This window comes from Nyctibius grandis, chromosome 1, assembly GCF_013368605.1.
Source record: "Nyctibius grandis isolate bNycGra1 chromosome 1, bNycGra1.pri, whole genome shotgun sequence".
In the NCBI taxonomy this organism is placed as follows: Eukaryota; Metazoa; Chordata; class Aves; order Nyctibiiformes; family Nyctibiidae; genus Nyctibius; species Nyctibius grandis.
This window is the reverse complement of record NC_090658.1, coordinates 64,923,144-64,945,225: the sequence shown is the minus strand read 5'-3', so window position 1 is coordinate 64,945,225 and position 22,082 is coordinate 64,923,144. Positions and strand designations below refer to the sequence as shown.

The 22,082-nt window shown below is 40.5% G+C and overlaps 2 protein-coding genes across 6 annotated transcripts in view; both read right to left on the bottom strand.

Annotated features, from left to right (window-relative positions):
* Positions 1 to 338: 338 nt before the first annotated feature.
* IL22RA2 (interleukin 22 receptor subunit alpha 2) lies at positions 339 to 6,498 on the bottom strand. The gene is made up of 5 exons (XM_068396126.1): positions 6,330 to 6,498; positions 3,360 to 3,510; positions 2,339 to 2,517; positions 896 to 1,065; positions 339 to 494 (listed from the first exon to the last, which is right to left on the bottom strand). Exons 1-5 carry the CDS (start codon positions 6,496 to 6,498, stop codon positions 339 to 341), a joined length of 825 nt encoding a protein of 274 aa, XP_068252227.1.
* Positions 6,499 to 10,316: 3,818 nt separating this feature from the next.
* IFNGR1 (interferon gamma receptor 1) overlaps positions 10,317 to 22,082 on the bottom strand; it is a 28,873-nt gene continuing 17,107 nt past the window's right edge. For 2 of the 5 annotated variants that reach the window (XM_068410322.1, XM_068410339.1), the window contains exon 7: positions 10,317 to 16,777. In XM_068410322.1, coding sequence (XP_068266423.1) covers positions 16,283 to 16,777 — 495 coding nt within the window. In that variant the 3' untranslated portion in view covers positions 10,317 to 16,282. The remainder of the gene's footprint in view (positions 16,778 to 22,082) is intronic. The other 3 variants (XR_011048966.1, XR_011048967.1, XR_011048971.1) reach the window with 3 other exon arrangements.

Here is a 22,082-nt window from a genome sequence, read left to right as displayed (position 1 = left end):
TTACTTGACAGCAATAAAAACTGATGAAAGCAATATTATGTATAACTGTTTAAAGAAAGGGAAGAGGGAGGTGTTTCTGAGGACCGTGCCAGCATGCAAATAATTATCCATGCCATTCTTCTAATCTCGTTGGCTGTATCGTTCTTACCTGGTGTGAAACTAGCTGATATGATGTAAGAACTCTGGCTAATATTGTCATATGGGATGGCAGTTTTTATGCCACACCTTTTTGTCTCCCTTTGGAGAGTATCTGCCTTTGGTGAGGGGATAGCTCTTGACTTCCAGAGTCATCTCCAGTTTCAGCTGGTGACTTACCTGTCGCAGAGGTGCCAGCCCTGTCACTGCAGTACGGTGCATTGCCTGCTGCTGTAGGCACTGCTGCGGTCCAGCATTGGCACATATGTTTTAGCCACGATGCAGTAGCTGACTCCAGGCCTCAAATCTTCTATTTTAATAACCTTGTCTTTTCCTTTGTACACTGGGACTCTGTGTTGCTTCAGACAGAGCGGAGTAAAAACAGCCAGTCAAGCACATTACCCTAGCGAGTGTGTGAGTAAAGTTTGATAAGAACAGAGGATGCAGAGCAGCATGTGGACTTGCACAAAGTCAATAGAATTAATAATGTATTTATTATTTTTAAAGAAAATTCCCCTCCTGTCCCAGTTTTTTACTCTAGTATGAAATACTAAGTTGATGGGAAAGAATAAAGAGAGGAATTACAACTCCATTCAAATTCAATTCCTGAAAAATAAACCTACTATGTTTTCAAATATTTGCACAGTCATCGATGCTCTCACAATCTCAGAAGACTATTTCAACCATAAAACAAGCATGGTGCGCCCATACTTTCCTGGCTTTTCAATGGTAAAGGGTTCATACTTGAATGTGCACTTACCTCATCTAGTAGGTTGTTAATTATGAAGACTTGGTATAGCAGATCATAATAATTTGTCATTGGTATCTTGCTGCCTCTCTTCCTTTTATAAGGAGAACGTGGAGCCTGGAGCTTTAGTATTATGGATTTGTTGCTATGAACCACAGTTACCATCGGGGGTCCTATCATAGCTAAGGAAAAAACCCAAAGCTATGAATACAATTATAGTCTATTAATAATGATGTTTCACAGAATGCAATTTGAATCCATTCAACAATTTAATGTTCTTGTTACCAACAATATATTATGCTGTATTTACTGTTAAAGTGCCACTTTGTAAATCCTTACTTCTTTGTGGTTATTGCTTGGGACATTTTGGGGATGACATTTCCCGAGTTTGTAAATCTATCTTTGAGCCAAACTTTTTGAAGTCTCTCAAAGCTGCATGTTGCTGACTGCAGGCTGGTCAAGCAAAATGTTGTGGATTCTTTTTTTCTTCCCATATTTATCTGTGTGCTTGGACTGCATAAAACAGCTATTTGAACCATTTCAGTTATGCAAGGAATCAACTTCAATCATTACTTTCAAAGATTTTCCAGTCTGCTTGGTTAAACACAGCTGAGGGTTCAGGCTAGTGCCTGCATACTTGTGCGTGCAGCCCCAGAGATGTGGAGAGACAGGACAGCAGCTGCCCCATGCGTCTCTCCAGGAGGAGGAGGTGGCACAGGGCAAGATGGGCTGTTGCTGCTGCAAGGTACTGCTTTATGTCAAAGCTTGTGGTTTCATCTGTACAGGAGGCTCAAGGTAGTTTGCACTTCAGGGCTGTGAAGTGACCTGCATTGACATTCACAATTCAATTTTGCATTGACCAGTGAGGGAAAACTGGTTAATTCATGAGGAACTTACTGGTAGGTACCCTGGTAGTGTTCAGTGTTTTGACAGTCCTCCAATTTCTAATATACTATGGCATTATAATGACTGTACTAACGAAAAGCTTTGTGCATGCCCTTTCTAAATACACTGCAGTCAGGAAAAGACATAAATGTGAGAAGAATGGTGGCCACGCAGCTCTCAGCTCTTTTCCCCCTTTTCCCCTCAAGCAGAAAACATTTCCTTCTTTTCCACCTTGTATCCAGTCCTTCCAGCAGCCACAAAAATGGCTGAAAATAATTTGTGTAGTTCCATGCCTTGAGGAAGAGGTTGAGTTAAAGGGAACCGGATACTTCTGATCCCCTAATTATTGGTAAGTGGCTACTTATCCATAATTGGTTGGCTTTCAAATGTGGGGAAAATTACTTTATCACAACCCTTCACCTGAGAGATACTGACTCGCAACTTATTTTAGTATGGCTTTGTAGCTAGAAAAGGATTACTCATGTTTGCAAATTGTGAGCAGAAATGATGTATTCCATGCCACAGAAAATCCAATTCCTTTCTCAGAGAGACCCATATGTTTGCACTTACTTTCTCGCCAGGGAGTGAATCGGCAGCTGGGGCTCCAGTCGGAATAGACGCCAGCTGACGCGGCTTTCACTCTGCCGTAGTAAGGCTCTCGGATGTCAGAGGTCTCATTCGTTAGGTCACACACATGGCTTTGAATCCCCCAGCAGTCGTCTTTGTTTTGCCACGTGCTCTGCCCATACCTATGGAGAAAGAGGAGGAAGGATGTAAGCTTTAGCTGTCACCGGCTGGGTCCGTACAGGTTTTTAACTGTTGGTTTTAACCCAGCGGTACTGACAAGCATTCTGCCATGGAAATTAACTCCCTTCACTTTGATGACAGGGAATATTGATTTCATGGGCGTTTGGGAGCTACAGGTTTCTGTCTTTTCTGAAAGATACCTAAAGCAGAGAGGTGGGTCACCAGCCCTGTAGGAAGCCACTGCATACTCGCCCTTCAGGAGAGGTAGGTGAGCTTTGGCTTAGCCAGTGTGTTCAATGATGGGCAGAATGCCAGTTTCCATCAGCTAATTTCTCAAAGGCAGTAGTGATTTCAGGTGCTCACCAGGTGTGCCAGGGTTGGGAGCATACCTCCTCTGAGGAGCAGCCCCTAGCACTGCCTCGTTTGCCATGTGAGGCACACTGCAGCACCGTTGTGGGCAAGGTGGGCCACCGAAATACCTTAAATGTCCTATTGCAGAAGTCCTATTGCTACCTGACCTAGATAGACCTGCTTCAGGCCCATGCTTGGACCCGGTGAACTCCAGAGGTTCCCTTCAAATGACGTTTTTCTGCAACTCTATGGTGCAATGAGGGTGCAGAGGGTATTGCTGGAGGTGCTTCTTCCCTGCCTGCCACGGGCTGTTCAGCTGCACCTTATGGGCTATTAACAAGTGCAGCAACAACCGAGAGCTGGCAGCTGAGCAGGACGTGGCTGTTCCTGAAGTATGGGGAGAACATCCAGTGTCACCTGAGAAATCCCTTTGACGTGCCAAGCAGGGATGGGCCCCAGCCCAGCGGGAGGCTGGAGTTCCCCCGATACTTACACTTTATACTGCACAAAGTAGACCGTGTCTCTTGCCTCTCTGGCCCTCCCAGGCTGCCAATGCAAAGTGCTGTTGAAGTTTAACGAATGGAACTCTACCTTCTGCGGCTTAATCGAATCTTGCAGGTCTCGGTTTTCCAAAACTAAAATCACTGCAAATAATAAGGAATGATAACATAACGAGTTCATCACAGACACTCTCCTCCGTATTGAAATTGGGGGGTATTGCTACAGCTCGTTTGGTTTCATGACTAGCAGACTGCAGGGAAATTAAATGTCCTGGACCTCATGGTCAAAACTTTCCGAGACACAGCATCTGAATCTAGCAGTTACAGAACAAACAGGCTTAGTACTATGAAAGGAACACTTTTATGTGGTTTGGGTTTATTTTTTTTCCATTTTTCATTACTGACTTTACTGCTGTGAAAGATGCCTGATGGACATCCCAGGAAACAAACCCTTCAGATAAATTCAGAGAGCCTGCAGTAAACCACATCAGTAGTTCAAGTTGAGTGCTCTTTCCTCCACATCTCAACTTTAACCTACAAGGATTATAACTGTTTTAACAGTTGCCACAACCGTGTGTATCAGCTCTTACCTAATAAAAAATAACCTGAGATTCACTGCTTTTCCAGTCTGCACCACTGGAAAAAGCTGCCTGACGATTTTCAAGATTTTTTTTTTTCAAACTGCTATGGTTACAAATGACAATCAGTTAACAACCTCTATGAAGCATCTGAATACTAACATTTTTCTGGGTTTTGTAACCCAGATGAGTCTATATTACTGCAGCTTTATCCCTGGCATATCACAGAATCTGGTAAGACTTGTACTAATTGAACTGAAACTGGTAATACAGCTATGAATAAATTCAATGGGCAACATGCTTGCTTTAGCTGCATTTCAAAACCTGGAAAGACAAAATAACAGACTAATTTGGAAATGACAGGACTTTTGAAACCCATCAAAAGATCCAGAGATTCAATAACACACCCAGCAGCCCCCTCCCCACATAAGAAAAGAGCGGAAAGCCTTTACTTACTAGTTATCTCATCCTGAAGCAGGTGCATCAGTAAGCAAAGGGAGGAAAGCGTGATCCCCCTCATGCTTAGGAGAGCAGCTCCATGACTGAAGAGCATCTCTCTTCCTCTTGGGCATGTCTTACGAGGAAGTAGTTGGTAAACACTGCAGAGTTCCCCTTGTTCTCAGTGGTTCCAAAATCCCCGGTTTCGCTTTGGTTTAATTTAGCTGAAAAACACGTGAGTTGTTCTAAATTAAACATAAGCAATTGTTCTTACTTGGCAGCTGTGGTCACTCTGAAGTTTGGAACTAATTATGAAGAAAACCAGCATGAAAAAGGTCCTCTTTTTTAAGCACTAATTCCCAAATGATGTCTGGCAACACTACTTTATCCCATAAATTTGTCACACAAGCTTGCTTGCTTGCCATGCTAAGATTTTTATTTATTTATGTATTTGTTTATTTTTCATCTCACTAGTTGCTCAGAGCTGAAGAACACAAGAAATTTTGCTGCAAACATGTGAAAGACCTACCCATGGGATGTCATCTGATTTGGTGGCCTGTCTTCGGGTCAAATGCAAGTGGACAGAGTTTGCAGGTGTGTTCGCAGTAGGATGTCATCTAGACATGCATCATCGGAGGAACAAGGGGCCGCGAAATCGCTGCCTGCTGTGCTGTCGGGCAGCTCATCCACACCACGCTGGCTGCTGGAGAGATGCTGGGAGGCCAGGGCAGACGCCGCATTGCCAGCCTCTGGGCAGGGAATGGGGAGGTGAGCCCAGCCCATCGGGCCAAAGTGCCACTCTGTGTTGGACTTTCAGACTGCCAGGAGTCATATGCCCCGACTGGTGCGGGTGTGCCGTGATGCTGCCTGCATGAATACTGGCGTTTGTGGCCACTGTCCTCCGAATCCTGCCTTTCCAATACGCGCATCCCTGCGAGCCTGACCCCAGGGCCAGGGGTGCCCCAGCAAAATCGATCTTGCTTTGTGTTTGTAAACACTTCAATGCCACGTCCATGCCTGCCTGCTGGGAGACAGGTTTTGTGCTCCTGGGATGTATGGAAAGCTCAGCCAAGTCGGTTGCTGGCAGCGAACATGATGCCGCTGACGGTAGCTGGGAGCCTGCTGGCCCCCCTGCCCAGCCTTGCCCCTTACTCTTCCCTCCCTGAAAGCTCCCCGGTGCTGACATCCACATGTACTTCACCACTCGTGCACCAGCACATCTGGGCAAAAGTCAGGATGCGTTCTTCTTTTGCAAGCTCACCTTGACAAGCAAGAAGAGAACCCCCAAATTTCATATGACATAGTGCAGCACTATGTAATGACGCCCACCAAAGAAATGATGGACGTGAAGACTACCTGTCTGCAGAAACAAGAATTTGCCTAACAATCATCTTTATTTTGGGAAAAGGTGGAAGCAAAACACCTGTCAGGTCAAAAAAGTGCAAGTTCTGGTTCAAATGAAGGTGTTTTTTTTTTTATTTAAAGGCAGTTGGTTATACTCAGCAAACTGCACAACACCTAATCAAGAAGCTGGCCTCGATCAAATGCATGGACACAGGCTGTCAGTTCAGCTGATCACCTCTACCTCATTATCCAAGCCCCAAACCTGCAGCAGCTATATTAAAAAGCTAGATGTGTAGCTTTGAATAATTGACTAGTTAACCGAATTAAGGGAACTGAGAAGAAATGCAGAAAAAAAAAAGAAAACCAAAATGAAGGTAGAAGGCAGAAAGGCCACCTTGTCATTGCTGGCTGGGAATTTTTTATCTATCCATTTCCCAAACACATTTTCAAAATCCAATGACCTTTAAGTAGTTCCCCACACCAAATGCAATTAGTATTTCATCATGTTATATGAGCTCAAGTGCGGGAATAGGGAACTTTTATAAACCAATCACCAGACCGAAATGTCATCAAAGTTTAGTCACAGGTTGTGTATTTGCTTACTTGAATTGTACCAACACACCTTCCCGTACCCCGCATTAATTGCCCGGAGCTGAAGCGTGGAGCTTTGCCAAAATCCCTTTTGATGGTGTTTGCTCCTACAAATGCAGAGCTGAGGGCCAGCCCACCTGGTGCAGGTGGGTTTCACTTGAAAAAGGCTGCTCTGTCGCATGGTGAAATGGGGAAAGAAATGCCTGTTTCAAGGAAAAACTTGGGGTTTCCTGCGCGCTGCACTCTGATGGCGCTTTATCTGTGATGGGACTTGGCACTCTGAAGTGATCGGTAACTCTTCACATAATTTTTGTGATTATTGAAACAGCCACTGGTAATCCCCAGGTTATTAGCATCCGTAGCATTGTCCTACTCATTAACTTCAGTCATGCTTCTTCAGTGCTTTGTGTGATAAAAATAGCTAGAGTCAAACAAGTACCAGCTACACACACACACACACGTACATAGATACATGTCTTGAGTTTCCCAGAATACATGTATAGTACATTTAGTAAACAATTGAGGAACTCTGTGATGACGTGCTCTGCAATGCTATTTAAAATATGAATGAGAACGTTGAAAAACAAATTTAAGAATACTTTGAAGAGTACTTTATGAAGAAATGGAAACTGAAAATGTATTACTTCCCCCAGCAGAGCCCACATAAGTAGTCATGCTACTAGCTCATCTCAGCTTACACTGAAGCATCTTTTTGATCCATACCTTTGTGGAACAGCAGTACTGATGTTTCTGTGAACCGACATAGAACAGTGGGCATGAGAACTTTTTCCATTCCTGGAATAAAAACCTATCCGAATGCTGGGTAAACAGATTTCTTTCTCTTAAGGATTGGATATTGCTACACAGAGGTAAAAGTCAAGTACATTCTTGCTGGAAGCTGCGTGACTCGGCCAATCTGACAGCACCACATCATTGGTTTTTTTTTCTTTTTCGCTTGAACATGTTGTTTGCCATCCATTAGAAGAGAAAATTTAACCCTGGAACTGCTTATGCAGCACCATCTTTGGCTTTTCAGCTGTGAGTCTCTGATACTTGCAGTGGATGTGAGGGTGCGTTTTGCTTAAATGCCTGGATGAGGGTGCGGGAAGATGAAGGAAGGGGAGAAACTCCTGAAGCAGAGATTCCTCTATACACAGAGAATACTTCTAGTAACTGGCAGAGGCCAGACAAATCTCTCTCATGTGTGGCATTTCACACAAAGTGACAATAAAAAAAAATGAGTGGTTCAGATTATTCTGGACCCAAAGACTCTCAATTGGAGTTATCATTTTCAGTCTTTTACCCTTCTGAGCAGCCAGCATGGACTCACACAAAAACCCATCTTGGGAGGGGGCTCTGGAGGTCATCCAGTCCAGCCTAATGCTCAGAGCACGGCAGTGTTATCCCACACTTAACCACCTTCACTGTGAGTTTTTCCCCCCATATATCTAAGTGGGGTTCCCCCACTGCAACTTATGACAGACGCTTTTTGTGTTTTGATCAGAGGCCTCAGAGGAAAGTCTGTCTTTTCTGCAAATGTGTCTACAGTCGGCAACTGCAATTAGATCCCCTCCCCAGCCATCGCCTCTCCCAGCTGAGGGGACCCAGCTCTCTCAGCCTCTTCTGATGTGCCATGTGCGGCAGGATGGCCCTTCACAAGCTCAGGGGGGCTGGGAAAATGAATCACTACACACATAAAAGAAAAAAAAAGAAAAGAGAGAAAGAAAAAGAAAACCCCTGCAGTCAGGCAGGAGGGACTTTCTGGATTTTTTTCCCCTGCCCTTCAGGGAAGAGGCCTTGCATCACACAGGTTCTTAAGAGAAGTTTCTGAGGAAGCAAGGCTGACTTTCACTGCACAGTGCGTGCCTTCACTGCTGCCTGCCCACAGGTATGAATTGTTTAACTCTCGCTGTTAAAGGGCTTGGGTCAACATTTTAAAGATTAGGGTTAGAAATTGCCCATGCCATAGCTGCACCTCAATAGTGAGACATTTGAACGTATTAAAGGTAAAGATTTGCTGAAGGCTGGCTGTGTAGCAAGTCATTATTTGCACATACAATATTTATTTAACGATGTGCGAGACACTGAATTGCACCAGAAAGTTAGTAACCCAACACTAACATTCATCAGGAACTGTAGGTAATAACAAACCCCAAAATAGCTCGAAGCCTTTTATTTAAATGAAAAGTTTATTTAAAATTGTCAGTTTTTCTCATTTGCAAAGCCATATGATTTTTTCCCCCCTACCGCTAAAGAGTGCTGTAGCTTGTTTAAGCCCATTGAGAAAAGACCCACTTTTCTTTAGGTTGTGGGTCCCTCACCAAATCATCTACAGACAAAAACCCACCAGCTGAGAGACACGTGGAATAAATATTCCACAGTTTGCTGGTTTTGCTTAGGTAATCTTAACAGTATAGGAAAGGTGCCAGGTGATCACTTAGCCAGCAGAAACCACAGATAAGCCTGGAAAGGTACAACCCAAACATTGCTCATGCTTTCTCAGTCCACCTACTAAAGTAAACAAAGGCTCAAAGCCTGGCAGTGCCGAGGCTCGCTCTCTCTGACACACCGCCACCAGAAGCAGCTGAGACAATGCCTGAAATATTGCCAGTGTGAGTAGGATATGACCCATGCATATTTTTGCATAGGCAGTGGTTGGAAGTCTCTGTGCCTGACCACCGAAGCCCTGTCCAGACCACAGACCGTGCTGGGCTGACTCATCATGCAGCATGAGAAGGGTGAGAGGCTGGCAGAAGTGTGCTGGGGAAGAAAGAGGAGGAACTGGGATGCCTCCCTCTACATCTGTAATCAACGCCTGGGCTGCAGAAGGAGCAAACGCTTCTGGTAGCTACTTTGGGCAATAAAACCCTGAAAGATGCAAGCTCCAGGGGCTTCCCTGGCCAAGGGAAAAAAAAAAAAGAAGGAAAAAAAAAAAAAGAAACTACCTTTCACTCTTCTACAAGTGGAAGTTTGTAAACATCACACTTTCCAGCCTGTGGCTCAGTTCTGCGGTTGTCTTTTTAATTCTCAATATAATCTTGGTATCATCCAAGGAGTGTGAGTTCTAGAACAGGACTCTATTCTAACAACAATCTTCACTACCAACATCTCCAAATTACTATTGAATTTGTAAACATACTGTAATTTTACAAGCCTTTTTTTTAAAAAAAATACAATGTCTCAGATCTTGTGTGGACACAGTCTCCTGACATTCGGGAATCAGCATGCTGAGCTTTTCAGGACAGAATACTCCACGCTCAGTATTAACTGGTTTTCACACTTCTCAGAGGTGTTAGTTTCGAGTTTACTGCAATGAGACCATTTAACCAGAAAATTTAAGTATCACCCTGTGACACTTATTTGCCAAAAAGCTTTGTTCCATATTCTTTTTCCTACAGGAAGCAAAATTTGATGTACCTCAAATAAAATTGCTAGTTTTGCTGCACACCCTGGAAGCAGTTGCTAAAGTAATTCTTAGTAATTAATCCCCCAAATTCACAGTGTTTTGTTCCAAATTCTATTCAGACTTGGGCAGGCGAGAACAGGTACTATACTAATGCCTGATATAAGGCCAGACTAATTCCTGGGATGAACCCACGTGGAAGAAGGGACTGAGGAATGGCAAAGGTGCTCTCTGCCTCTTCGTCTCCACCCAGGTGCCGGCACTGCCCTCTAGCCATCCAGGCAAGCTTTTGCAACCCTTCCTCTTACCTGTTATAATTGTCTTACATTTAATCACATTTGCAGCAGGTTGCAATCGTGGCTGCTGTTGCCACAGGCCTCAACTCTACCAAATCTGGTAGCAGAAAGCACACACTACTTCCCTACAGTTCCCATCTTCTGGGATGGGACTGCACATGCCCTCCCACCCTTCCTAGAATTAACTGAGCTGCTGTTAACTTGCAAAAAAAACCCAAACCCCAAAACATAAGACAAAACAGTCATACCCAGAAATACAATATATTAGATTTTTATTCTTTTCATTCTGTATTTTCAGTCTGAAAGGATTCCATATACTCTCTGTGGAAGCGTATTTTTGAAAAGGCATAAGTTGTTTAAGCAACCTTTCTGAGTCTGTGCTACTCAAGAGATGTTGGCACAGGAAAAAGACAGATCAGACTTAACATTGCTTACTGCTCTACTGCACACATTGCAAATATTTGACAACTGCAGGATTAATTTTGCAGAACACATAGCGAGCTGGCTGGCAGAACCACCTGTTACGCCTGCTCATCATTTACTCTGCATGCAATGCATTTCCTCTTTTAAGCTGTGGCTGGACAGTAGAAAATAAATCTTCTTTGCCCCAAAATAAATGAAAAATTAGTTTTCAGCCTGATCAGCTACCCTGTCATTGTCCAATTACACAAATGAGCAAGTTAGAAAACATGAGGGTCAGAGGTGTGCTCAAATGAGATAAAAAACTCCAAAACCTCAGGAAAGAAAACTCTTTTGACTTAAGTAATTCGTAACGGGTTAATCAAAAACCTAAGCCATTACTAAAACTCAGAGTCTGTGTTATAAATTTAAATGTAGTAATTAATGCAGACATGTTATAAATTCAAGTTTCTCCATTTGTTCTGACTCTGCTCAATCTATGTAGCCATTTCTAAGAGAATCTGAATTCTTAAGGTATGACTGCTCTTACAGGAATCAGCCCAGAAACAGTACTACTCATAATCTTAAGAAGTTACTTGAAAGGAGTAAACTTGTTGATCAGGAGTAGAAAATGTTTTTAAATTGCACATTCTAGGTTTAACAGACAAGTGAAACCAAAATTCTTCTAACAGTAGCCTACATTCTTTCGGGTGAATTAGCATGACACATAGTTGATTTCCAAGATACAGGTAAGAACACACATGCTCACTATTAAGAAGTAGACATCAAATAAATAAGATTTTTGTGATTATTTAATTTCAAATAAAGTAATCGGTAAGCATTTCAAGGCAGCCCGGCTTTCCTTGCTCTGTAGCACTTAATCCATTTAAATGGTGTTACCATTTAAGCCTTGTCCATAATTTTTAAATAGAACATAAGGAGTCCCCAGGCTCAAGCAATAGAACTGGACTGACGTTATTGCAGGCTGCATCAGTAGCTTCAAAGGACAAAAAAGAAATTGCAACGCCAATGATGTAGCCAGAATCAGTGGATCAAAGAGCTCCTGTGCGTCAGCCCTCATCCCCCTCCAAGATCAGCAACTGGAGCACAGCAAAGGCACCACCTCACATCTGTACAGGAGAGAGATCTCTGTCAAACAAATGGATGTAAATCACGTTCGTCAAAGTCAGACTTCCACCACTGCCTGGGGTGAGCAGTATTTCACCCAAAGGGTATCTCAACAAATGAGAAATTAACTTAGTTTAAAACTAATTCTTCTACATGCCAATACATCTAGTAAGTAGGATACAGTAACTAGCTACATATAATTACACACACACACACATACATGCTACACATCTCCCACAGTGTTTTCTATTCAATAATGCTCAAACATACACTACATACATAACATGAACAAGCTCCAAAAGCAGATTTAGTCTTCAGTACAAAAGCTAACAGTAAGAAAAAGGGCAAGCACACACATTTGTCAGATTTTTTTAAATGAAATGTAAAAACATTTAAAATTTACAGTATTTACAAGTAGTTTAGTTACAAGTTTCAGACAAGAACCAAAGTATGTTCAGCAGGCCAACTGTGGATAATTAAGTTTCTAAAGGCAGGAAGGCTTGCATTAAACATTAGAAGACACTTTGTAGGGGTAAAGAACTCCTAGAATAAATTGCCTGATGGGGTTGTGCAGTCTTTAAACAAATGCATAGGAAGAATGATGCAGTTCCGGGGAGAAGAATGAACTGTAGGCCCAACAACTGCATCCATTTAGAGAATATAGAAAGTGTATTAATAAACAAGGGCTTCATAATTCAAGGACTGAATTTTTAAAAAACACACTAAAGAAATCTATACAGGTCACTTATAAAATAAGATGAAAGGTGCTTTGTCTCTGGTTTGTTGTTTTGGGTTTTTTTGGTGTTTTTTTTTTTTTTTTAAATAAGACATGCTGAAACTATTAATTTGAACCAAGTACAATGGCTCTTATTTATTAATACTAAACTGTTTACATGGCACCACTTCAGAGCAACGGGTTACTTCTAGCCTTGAGAAAAACAGCTCTTCTCATGCAAGTTTCTTTTCCTGCAATCTTAACTAGTGAAGGACTACATCACCTGAAACAGCCTGAAGTGGTGAAACCTTCTACGCGTGTCATACTGGATAGCTGGTATGTCTGTAAAACGCATGCATATTAAATTATTTTAAACCTGTAAATGTTATGCACTTTGATATCCTGTGTCAAGGTGCTATGTATGGATATCCAGAAGCTTAAGCAAACTACTGCTTCATCACAAGAATATTAATTCATTAATATAAACTCATTTAGTAGTTAAGTGAAAACGCAGATAAATACTGCCTGACAGCTTCCAAGCCACATGGCTCAGATATCTGGTGTGACAGAACTGCAAAAGCAAGGCTAACTAGCAGTAGCTAGAAAGGTATTTCCATGTTCGCTGTCCCAAGAAGTCCTCACACTGCAGGCAGCTGGATTGTATCCTAGCAGAAACAGTATCATGAGCTTGCCCTGTTTTTAAGTTCTCTCTTAATACCACTACTAGCACCTGCTGGAAACAAGACGGGGGAAATAGAGCTTATTGACCCAGGGAACACATTCTTTTCTCACTCTGGCCTCACATTTTCAGCTAGTCACAGCTAATAAAAGATTCTGGTGCTTTGCGCACCCTTAAACTTCTTTATTTCACAATTATAAAACCTGCAAGTTGGCCTGAGCAATTTAAATGTCTAAACTATCCCCGTGCTATTGGCTACTTGTTAAGTACACAGCACACACAAGACATACCTGCAGGGAGGGTGATAATTCAGCAGCTTTTGTAATTACAGTTCAGAAATTTTCATTAAAAAAATACATTTAACCTTCTGATAGTTATAAGAAGAGGTCAGTTGCGCACACACACACATATATATATGCTGGATAGCACAAAGCACTCATACGCCTGCACTTGATTTTCAGCTTACAGAATAACAGTGCCTTTCCATTACATGTAACTACGCACCATGACAAAATTTTCCCATATGCTCATGAAGTATTTCTGTGTCATTTCTGATCAATCTTAACATCCTTGTCCATAATTATATCCTAGCACCTGGCTGGTCCCTTTTACTCACATAGGACTCCATGCGACTTGAGAGATTCAGGACAATGTACAATGTAGTAGTATCGGAGGGAAAAAAGAATCTGAGAGAGTCACTTGGTTTTAAAATGCACCTATCTGCCCTCACATGGGCAAAAAATATCATTCCTCTTCCAGTGTGGCAGCAAAGGAAAATCTTCCAGAACAGAAAACACTTAGTGATGGCTTATGTTCACACAAACATAAAAGGCTGAATTAATAATTTTCCTAACAGCACCAGTTTCAACACACATCGTGAAGAATGTAAAACTAATATTTCCAAGAAATTACATACTTCTGACAGAATAGTTTTGAGGCAGACACAGCGAATGGAATGACTACTATGGCTAATTCCTGATCTCCTTGGAGAACAGCAACATTTTTTTTGGACAAAACTGACAGAAGGAAAACAAGCTACCAATTGCAAGAAGATGAAATACTCTGAGCAGTAGCAAAGAAGAGACTCAACTCAGTGAACTGTCTGCTCAGAAACTTCTTCCCAAGAAACAAGCTAACGTCACAGTTTCTAATACCCTGTTTCTCCCTTCTGAGCCAAGTTTAACTTGAACACTTACCTGACATTATAAAAGTCCCAAGGTATTTATTGCAGTTCATATTTATCAACAAACCTACAAAACCTGAAAGAAATGACATCAACTTCATGCTCTGCTCAAGACACGGCTGCTCATCTCCTTAGTAGACAGACTGCTAAAAGCACGCTTCAGTGGTGAACCACGTTATTAACTGAAGCTTCAGCTGAACTAACTTTTCAAGTGCAAGTTAATTCTGATTTTCAAAGCCTTCTTGTAACACCAAGAGAGTTATTTTTTGCACTTCTGCAATGGAGGTACCTACACACTAGTGGATCCTAAAGCAGTAAGTCACCAGCATTGCCTTCTAGGGACTCAATCCAGAATATGACATTGAAAAGGTTACTAGGGAGTCTCACTACATTTGAACATAATGCAGAAACAAATCAGAGCCAGCTAACACACACTGAAATGTTTCTAGTTGGGCTTTCCATTACACCAGAACTACAAAATTCACTTGTTTGATTTGGCTTTTCCTAAAATTATCAAAACCCTGCTAACAGAACTGTTATCTTCACATGTGCAGTGAAGGGGAAAATAGCTATTGTCTTTAAATCTTTGGGAATTGAGTATGCACCATTGTGGTTAATGTCTGGTATCTGCAGGAAGGGAAGCAGTCCAGAAACTGCTGTATAAACTAACTTTATCTTAGGAATACTCATGCCACTGAGAAAGGTAAGGACAGAAGTATTATGATACTGGTTTTCCTTTAAAACCACCTTCTATAACATGCAAACACTTCTGATAATCCTAGAAAAAAATATCTTTTAAAACAAAGACATAATTTTGTATAAATTCACTACCTTGTGTCTGTAAAACATTTTTTTTTTCTGAACTAAGCTTCATGAAGAACTATTATAACCATTTCCTACAAACAGAAAAAAACCCATCAAACCTTGACTAAATGGAAATAACTGGATTGCAGGCATTAGACTCAAAGTTTTTAAATACAAAAAATAAAATCCTCATCCTTCAGTTTTCAAAACTACAGAGGGCTGTCAGATGACAATAACTTATGAACTACGACTTACCACTACTTTTCTATTGTCTTGAGATGTATTTTTAGAGGGAGGTAATTCAGTGTAGTTCCTGAGTTATGTCATACAAAGGGGGAAAATGGTAGTAATTTTCAACCTGCTAGAAAACACGTTTGAAAGAAGTCCTGTTGATTTCTATTAAAAAAAGATCATATTGTTCTAAGAATTAGGAAAAAAATGCTCTGGAAGAAAGCACACTTTTGAATTTTGAAAATATTTTCTAAAGAATTTGTGCAACTACCCATTACACACATTTTTTTCCCAATGACCATCAGCCAGCATGCTAATGCAGGAGTTACCCAGAATGTGACATGGTTACACAATGTACCTACGTGATCCAAAGGGATGCAGTTATACACAAATAACAGCACTCTTAAAAAACAGGTTTTTTAGTCACAGGATTTATGTTACAAAGGAAAAAGTCTATCACTTACTCACTGAAATGTACAAAGTAATGGTCCTGGAAGTACATACTTATAGTTGCAGAAAAGACTATAACTAACTGGTTCTTGGCCATGAAATCAAATTCTTAAGATACACAAGAAAAGGTTATAGGCATATTCTTACTTAAAAGAAATAGTAGCATTTTGTTTAATACAAAAATACTCTTCAAGAGAAAAAGACAAGAGAATACCTCCAAAGACAAAAACTCTCAAATATTTCTTGCACATCTCTATCGTAACCAAGTGAAGGACCTCTTAAGCATTATGTTCATCGAATTAATTTTAAAAAGGATTTGAAACAGAAGGGAATAACAATACAGCTGCTGTTTTATACTCCTTCATTAAGTCTTGTTCTTCACAGAGTACTGCTAAAAAAACAGAGCACTATTTCAAATAGGAAATAGTGAGTCATGTCATACACACAAACACTTCCAAAGTGGTTGTTATTAAATTTCCTCCCACTTTTCATGCTGTTCTCAGGCACTACTTTCAGTCCCATTTCAGGATCCCGCCGTACTAAGTTGTGTACTGGTTACCCGGGTTGGATCAGAACCAGTAAAACTTGTAGATGTTCATAATATAACCCAGACTTTCCATAATCTTCAGCAATGCGTGTTCTTCCTGAGCTCTGTTTAACCACTTCAGCTATCCTGGTTAGTCAGTCGGCCTGTAAGCAATCACAGGCTGTTCTTCACCAACATCTATGAACATATCTAATGGAACATGAGGCTTGTCATAGCCAGAAAACTTGAGACAGCTGCTTGGAATGACTGTTTGTCGTACTTCCGTGGCAGAAACCTCTGGACCTGAAGAGTTACTGCACATATCCATTTGGCTACTGTTAGAAATGAAATAACTCTCTTTTACTTTGCGATTCTGTTCATCATCATGAGATACCTCTTCTGTGCTTATCTGCACGGATACTTCTTCTGCTTTGGCTGGTGCCTCTGGGAGAGGAACAGAAGACGCTCCTTCACTGGAATCCTCAGGATGAACAGTTTCTTCTTTTGGCTCTACCTCCAGCGAGGCTACTTCATCATCCACTGGCAACGCTGACTGGCCTGACATGAAGCTTATTACAGATAAGTATTTTGCCCCTGATTTTGATTCTAGAATGCTGTTTGTGTTCAGGTTTCTTATCACACTGACCTTAAATGGAAAAAAAAAAAATCACTTTTAGTTCCACATAATCTACTAATTTATTTGCTTTACGTTCTGTCAAAGTTTAGCAGTTAAAATAAAAAGATACAAGTTCATAATAGAAGTTTCATGTCATTAAAATAATCCCAACAGAAATTAGCAAAATTAGAATCTGGCAAGGTCATTAGCCTGTACCTATGACTTCAACTGTTTCATTAACACTTTTATGCAAGCTCTGAAAAATGCTTTCTATGTGCAAACACATTTGCAAGGATCAAATCCATTTCATGTCACCCACTGTATTTTAAGTCATTTGAAGTTTGCAATGTAGAGGAAAACAGCGAAGGAAGAAAAAGATGTAATACTCTTCAATTAGCTGGGGAAACGTTTCATACTCTATAGCTAATGAGTGTAACTTGCAATGATTGCAGTATTTTGTGGCAACTCCCCTGTCTCAACTGGGAGGGAAGTGAACTTTGGAAAGAGATCTTTAAAATGACATGAGAACCTTTATGCATATCCAGTAGTCATATCTACGCTGAAGTCTTCCTGGTTATTTCTCCTGCATCACTAAGCACTCCCTCAATGCTGTGTTTAACTTTTAACGTTTCACTTTAAAGTGAAACGTTACACTCCTCCACAGGAAGAATGTATTAATTCCTTCAATGGCCAGGCTCCAGCTTGTTTTAAACAATTTGACATGCCTTCAGACTGTTTAGATTCTTATCATTTGAATTTTTTTTAAAAGTGTTTTCAAGAACACCTATGAAAAACAAAGTAGGGTAAATTTTCAGCTGTATGATGGTGTTCCCTAAAGCTAACATGAAGCATAGGGAGAAAGGGTTACTCAATTAATAGCATCCTTTTCCAAATTTCATAATTCACTATATATGCGTATCACAGACTATCAAGTACTATGGATAAGCTAACTTCTTAATAAAATGTACACAACCACTGTTTTGTGAGATACTTTGTAAAAAAAAAATCTGACTGAAAATACAGGCTGAGGCAAATTTGGAAGAAAGGGATATAGGTAGGAGTAGAAAAGGGGGAGAAAATAATATTGTTTACAAAAAGCTACAAATAAGCAAAAAGAACCTCCCAGTCTGTATTAGAGTAAGAACTGAGAGCACCATCAAAACCAGATGATCAGATCTGACCGTACTTTTCAAGAATCTTCCTTCATCAGAAGGTTGTGAGGCTGTATCTTTACATTCATACCTCCACAGTGTGCTGACTTCATTAGAACTTGCCTTCACCTCTCACTTCATCCCTATACCTTTCCCCTCATTTGCCCTGATATCTGTCTATGGTACTGTGGTTTATGCTGGATCAATGAAACTACTGGAGTTTAAAAGAAAAAACAAAACAAACAACGAACACCACCACAAAGCAAACACACACTCCTGAAGAGCAGTTATTTGTAATCTAAGTGAGTTTTACAAACAGCTGTGTTAGCACCACTAAGGTGAGGTGATCCCCCTGGGAATCAAGGACTACCGCTGGAAAACTAGTAAAAAGAGCACTGAAGTGGCTCCTGACGCTGAGAATATACCACACCACAACCTAGCTGCCATTCAGCCATCATTCTCTCTCTATGTTCATTTTCTGTTATGCGGAAGCAGTCAGAATACTATATAAAGAATATTCAGAGTAATTTCCACAAGTATGTATGGAAACCACCCATTCATAAGAAGCAGATTCTTAAAAGATAGTTGCAGAAACCAGAATACAATCAATAATGCGTTGATGCTGAAAGTGTTATGAACAGCTGGTAGGATTAATGTACCTTTTGAAAATCTGTTTATATAGATACATGAAAAAATACTGGATACTTATGCGATACCAACACTGACCTTGAAGGGACCAGCACCTGTAGTTTTTTCGGGGGTAGCAAAAATCTGACTCCAATAGTCACACAGTAAGTGACAAGAGAAGATAATTATCTGTGTAAGCTGGAATACTTGAGGAACGTCAACTAAAACAAAATGCTATAGAAACTACGGCTATAAGCTGCATTTACAACTTCCCATCTCTCCCCATATCAGTACATGCTATACTAAAGTTAAAACTAAAAACCAGCGAGTTCTTGTTTCTGTCCTTTTGGCATTTTCACATGGCTCTAAAAATCATAGTTCTAAAATGTGTTAAGAGAATGCCTTGTACTCTACACAGGTTCTGCATTTCACAGTGACAGCTGGCAATGCTTAGAGATAGACACTGAGGATAAAACAAGCACCCTCTATACAACTACATCCAAGACTTTTGTTCTCAAAAAGGAAATCTGTTTTTTTCTTAGTGAGTTTTTGACCAAAGCAAGATGGTGCAAAGACACTCCTATTGCCATCCATGAAAGAAGGAAGCCATTAGAAAAAAAAAACAAACTCCCATGGGTTTCCTGGTACCAAAGGTTCTTTAAGAGTCACTGAGTCATAACTACAAGACAATTTAGCAATTCATGCAGTTATTTCTATCTTCAAAGAGAAGAATCACAGCTTACTTCACTAACTGGAATGCCATTCAAAGCATCTCAAGTAACAAGCATAATTAAGATATGGTTGCTATTTGAAGAAAAGTATTTACCATAGGTAAGTTAGTATTTTCCTTTTGTGTGCATTATCTAATACTAGCAAACTGACAATCAGTGAGCTTAAGCTGGATGTCAGCAGTATTTCCTGGCATGTGCAGGTGCTCAGATATCTTCCTGTCTCCAATGAGAGCACCTGAGATTTCAGGTTTTTCACTGTCTCAACAGACTAGGGAGATACACTGGTGGAAGCCAAGCTCAAGGATACATATAAATAACATATCCCAAGGAATCCGTATCAGTTAAGGTAATCAACTGTTTCTATCTTAACTTTCTTTTCTAAGGGCTCGTCCACCTATTAATTCCCAGTAATTTTCAGGTGCACATTTTCTGGATGAGAGTTTGAGAAGTCCATTTCAAATCTCATTAGGACCTTGACAAAATCTGCATGACCTTTGCATGGTTCCACAACAAATTAATGCTGTGTAAATGTATAAATAGGAGACTACGTTACTGCCCTATAGACACTCACAGGACAAAAAAAAAAAATCTGCACAAAAGCTAATGAAGCAGCTTCTCTCTTGTAAGATGACAATTATTTGTGGCAAATATTAGTCAAAATGTACACGAAAATTACGATTTCTCCAAATCAAAAGTGTATGTTGTATAACCAAAAAAGGCAGAGTCACAAAAAAATTCTTAAGTGTTTTGTGATCCACAAATATAGCGAGAGAACACAGCCTTGTCATTCCTGTCAGGCTCTGATAAAGCACCAGCAGATAGCAGAAAAGTTGACTTAAGTATAAGCTAAAAATGAAAGTTGATGCTTTTCAATGAGTCTTTCTCTTACAGAGCGGGTGTTTTCTACCCTCTAAAATATTTGCCACCATTTAAACATAAGAGGCACTGAAAAAAAGAGACAGAGAAGTTAAAGCTGAGGGAGATGCCCACAGCATATCAGTAAATTAAGGCCAGGCTCCTTTTAAAGTGGATAAGCCCTTATCACAAATCTTACAACAGAAATCTAGTACAGGACAAATCGGAATTACTGAAGATGGTGGGTGGAAGAAGACGGCCTCTTGAAATACTTTGTGAGATAAATGAAAGAAAATGAACAGCTCTAACTACACCTGGACTGCTGAAAGATCAGATCCCTGTGATCCAGCAGAAGACTAGCATGATGAAGTCTTGTAAAGGAATCAGTCGCATGTCACTAGATGCGTATTCCTGGTAGGATCCTACTATGAATAAGCATGTTTAAAACATTTAAATCAACATTTTCTCTAATGAAGGTAATCATGCAATACCCATACTGAAGGACAGTTGCACTGTGGAAGTAGGACCTGTACATGACTGACATGTTATTCTTGGGAGTCACACACAGCATAGAAAAGACAATATAAAATTTCTTGAGATCTAAATGGCAATGGATTTTTTTTCTTTTCTTTGGGTATATGAAGACTCTCAGCAAAGGCAGCTGCTTGATGGGTATTCTTTCTTATTTTTCCTTCTGTTGGAGAATTCCAACTAAATGATGGTTTAGCATCTACTTAAAGATCACTGGAAGGCAGCAGTCCTAAGGCAGGACACCTTACCAAGCCTTTTAACAGATGCAAAAACTCCCTAGATGTTTCATTTTCAGACAAGCTCAGGTAAAGCACAATGGTCATAACCTGTACAGAAAGAAATGTCTAGTACATATTCAAAGGTCAGTGACAGGCCCTCAGCTCCAAGAAGTCTACAGCAATAAGTTTAATGATAGGAAGTTATTCTTCATATTAATTATTTACATTATTTATTCATTACTTGAAATTATTAATTATAAAAATAATCAATAATTAATGACAAGTTATTAACTATTTGTTTTACATTACCACATCATTCATATTACCTGTATTGAAACTATCCTTATGAGCTCTGCAATTCGTATTTGTCTCTAGAGACTTCAATGTGAATGGACAGAATCACAGAATATCCTGAGTTGGAAGGGACCCACAAGGCACATAGAGTCCAACTCCTAACTCCAGTCAGGGCAACCTAGAAGCTAATCCGTACATCTAAAAGAGCATCGTCCAAATGCTTCTTGAACATTGACAGGCTCAGGGCCGTGACCACTTCCCTGGGGAACTTGTTTCAGTGCTTGACCACCCAGGTAACAACCTTTATAAATAGTTATAGGTTTCATTCAGCTCCTTAGCAACAAAGCATGACGTGGACTGTGAACCAGACCATGGTACGCTGGAACCTAGGAATCACAAGATAACATATAGCCCAGTAAATTGAGAATCTGGGCACACAAATGAGTTTCTACAAGGTGAGCTAAAGTGTGAACTTAAAGCACGCATCAGGAAGCTCACAGGAGTTAAGGAGCACACATGGTGTTTGTGAGATATTCTTTTTCCTGATCCCTTAGATGCGATACCATAGTGGTACTGGGAAACCAGAATAACCTCAGATCCTTTGAGCATAGCACTGTCATTCTGGATGAGCTGTCTTTTGCTATAACGAACAGTCTTCACAAAAATTACTGTGTGTATATGTAGGACATAATGTTATGTATTCAGACAGTTACATACTGGTGTGGAGACGGAAAAAAAAAAAAATCTCCACTGTCTCACTTTTTTTACAGGCCTATGTGTTTTGATATTGGGGTCTAGCTGCAGATTTCTGTCAGACAGGTTTCTCTCATCTGATTTTTTTAAAGTCTACAGTGTGAACGGTTGTCTCTGAACTAGTCTCATGGCTCTGTCACAGTCCATGGAAACAAACAGGCATTTTAGAGTGTTT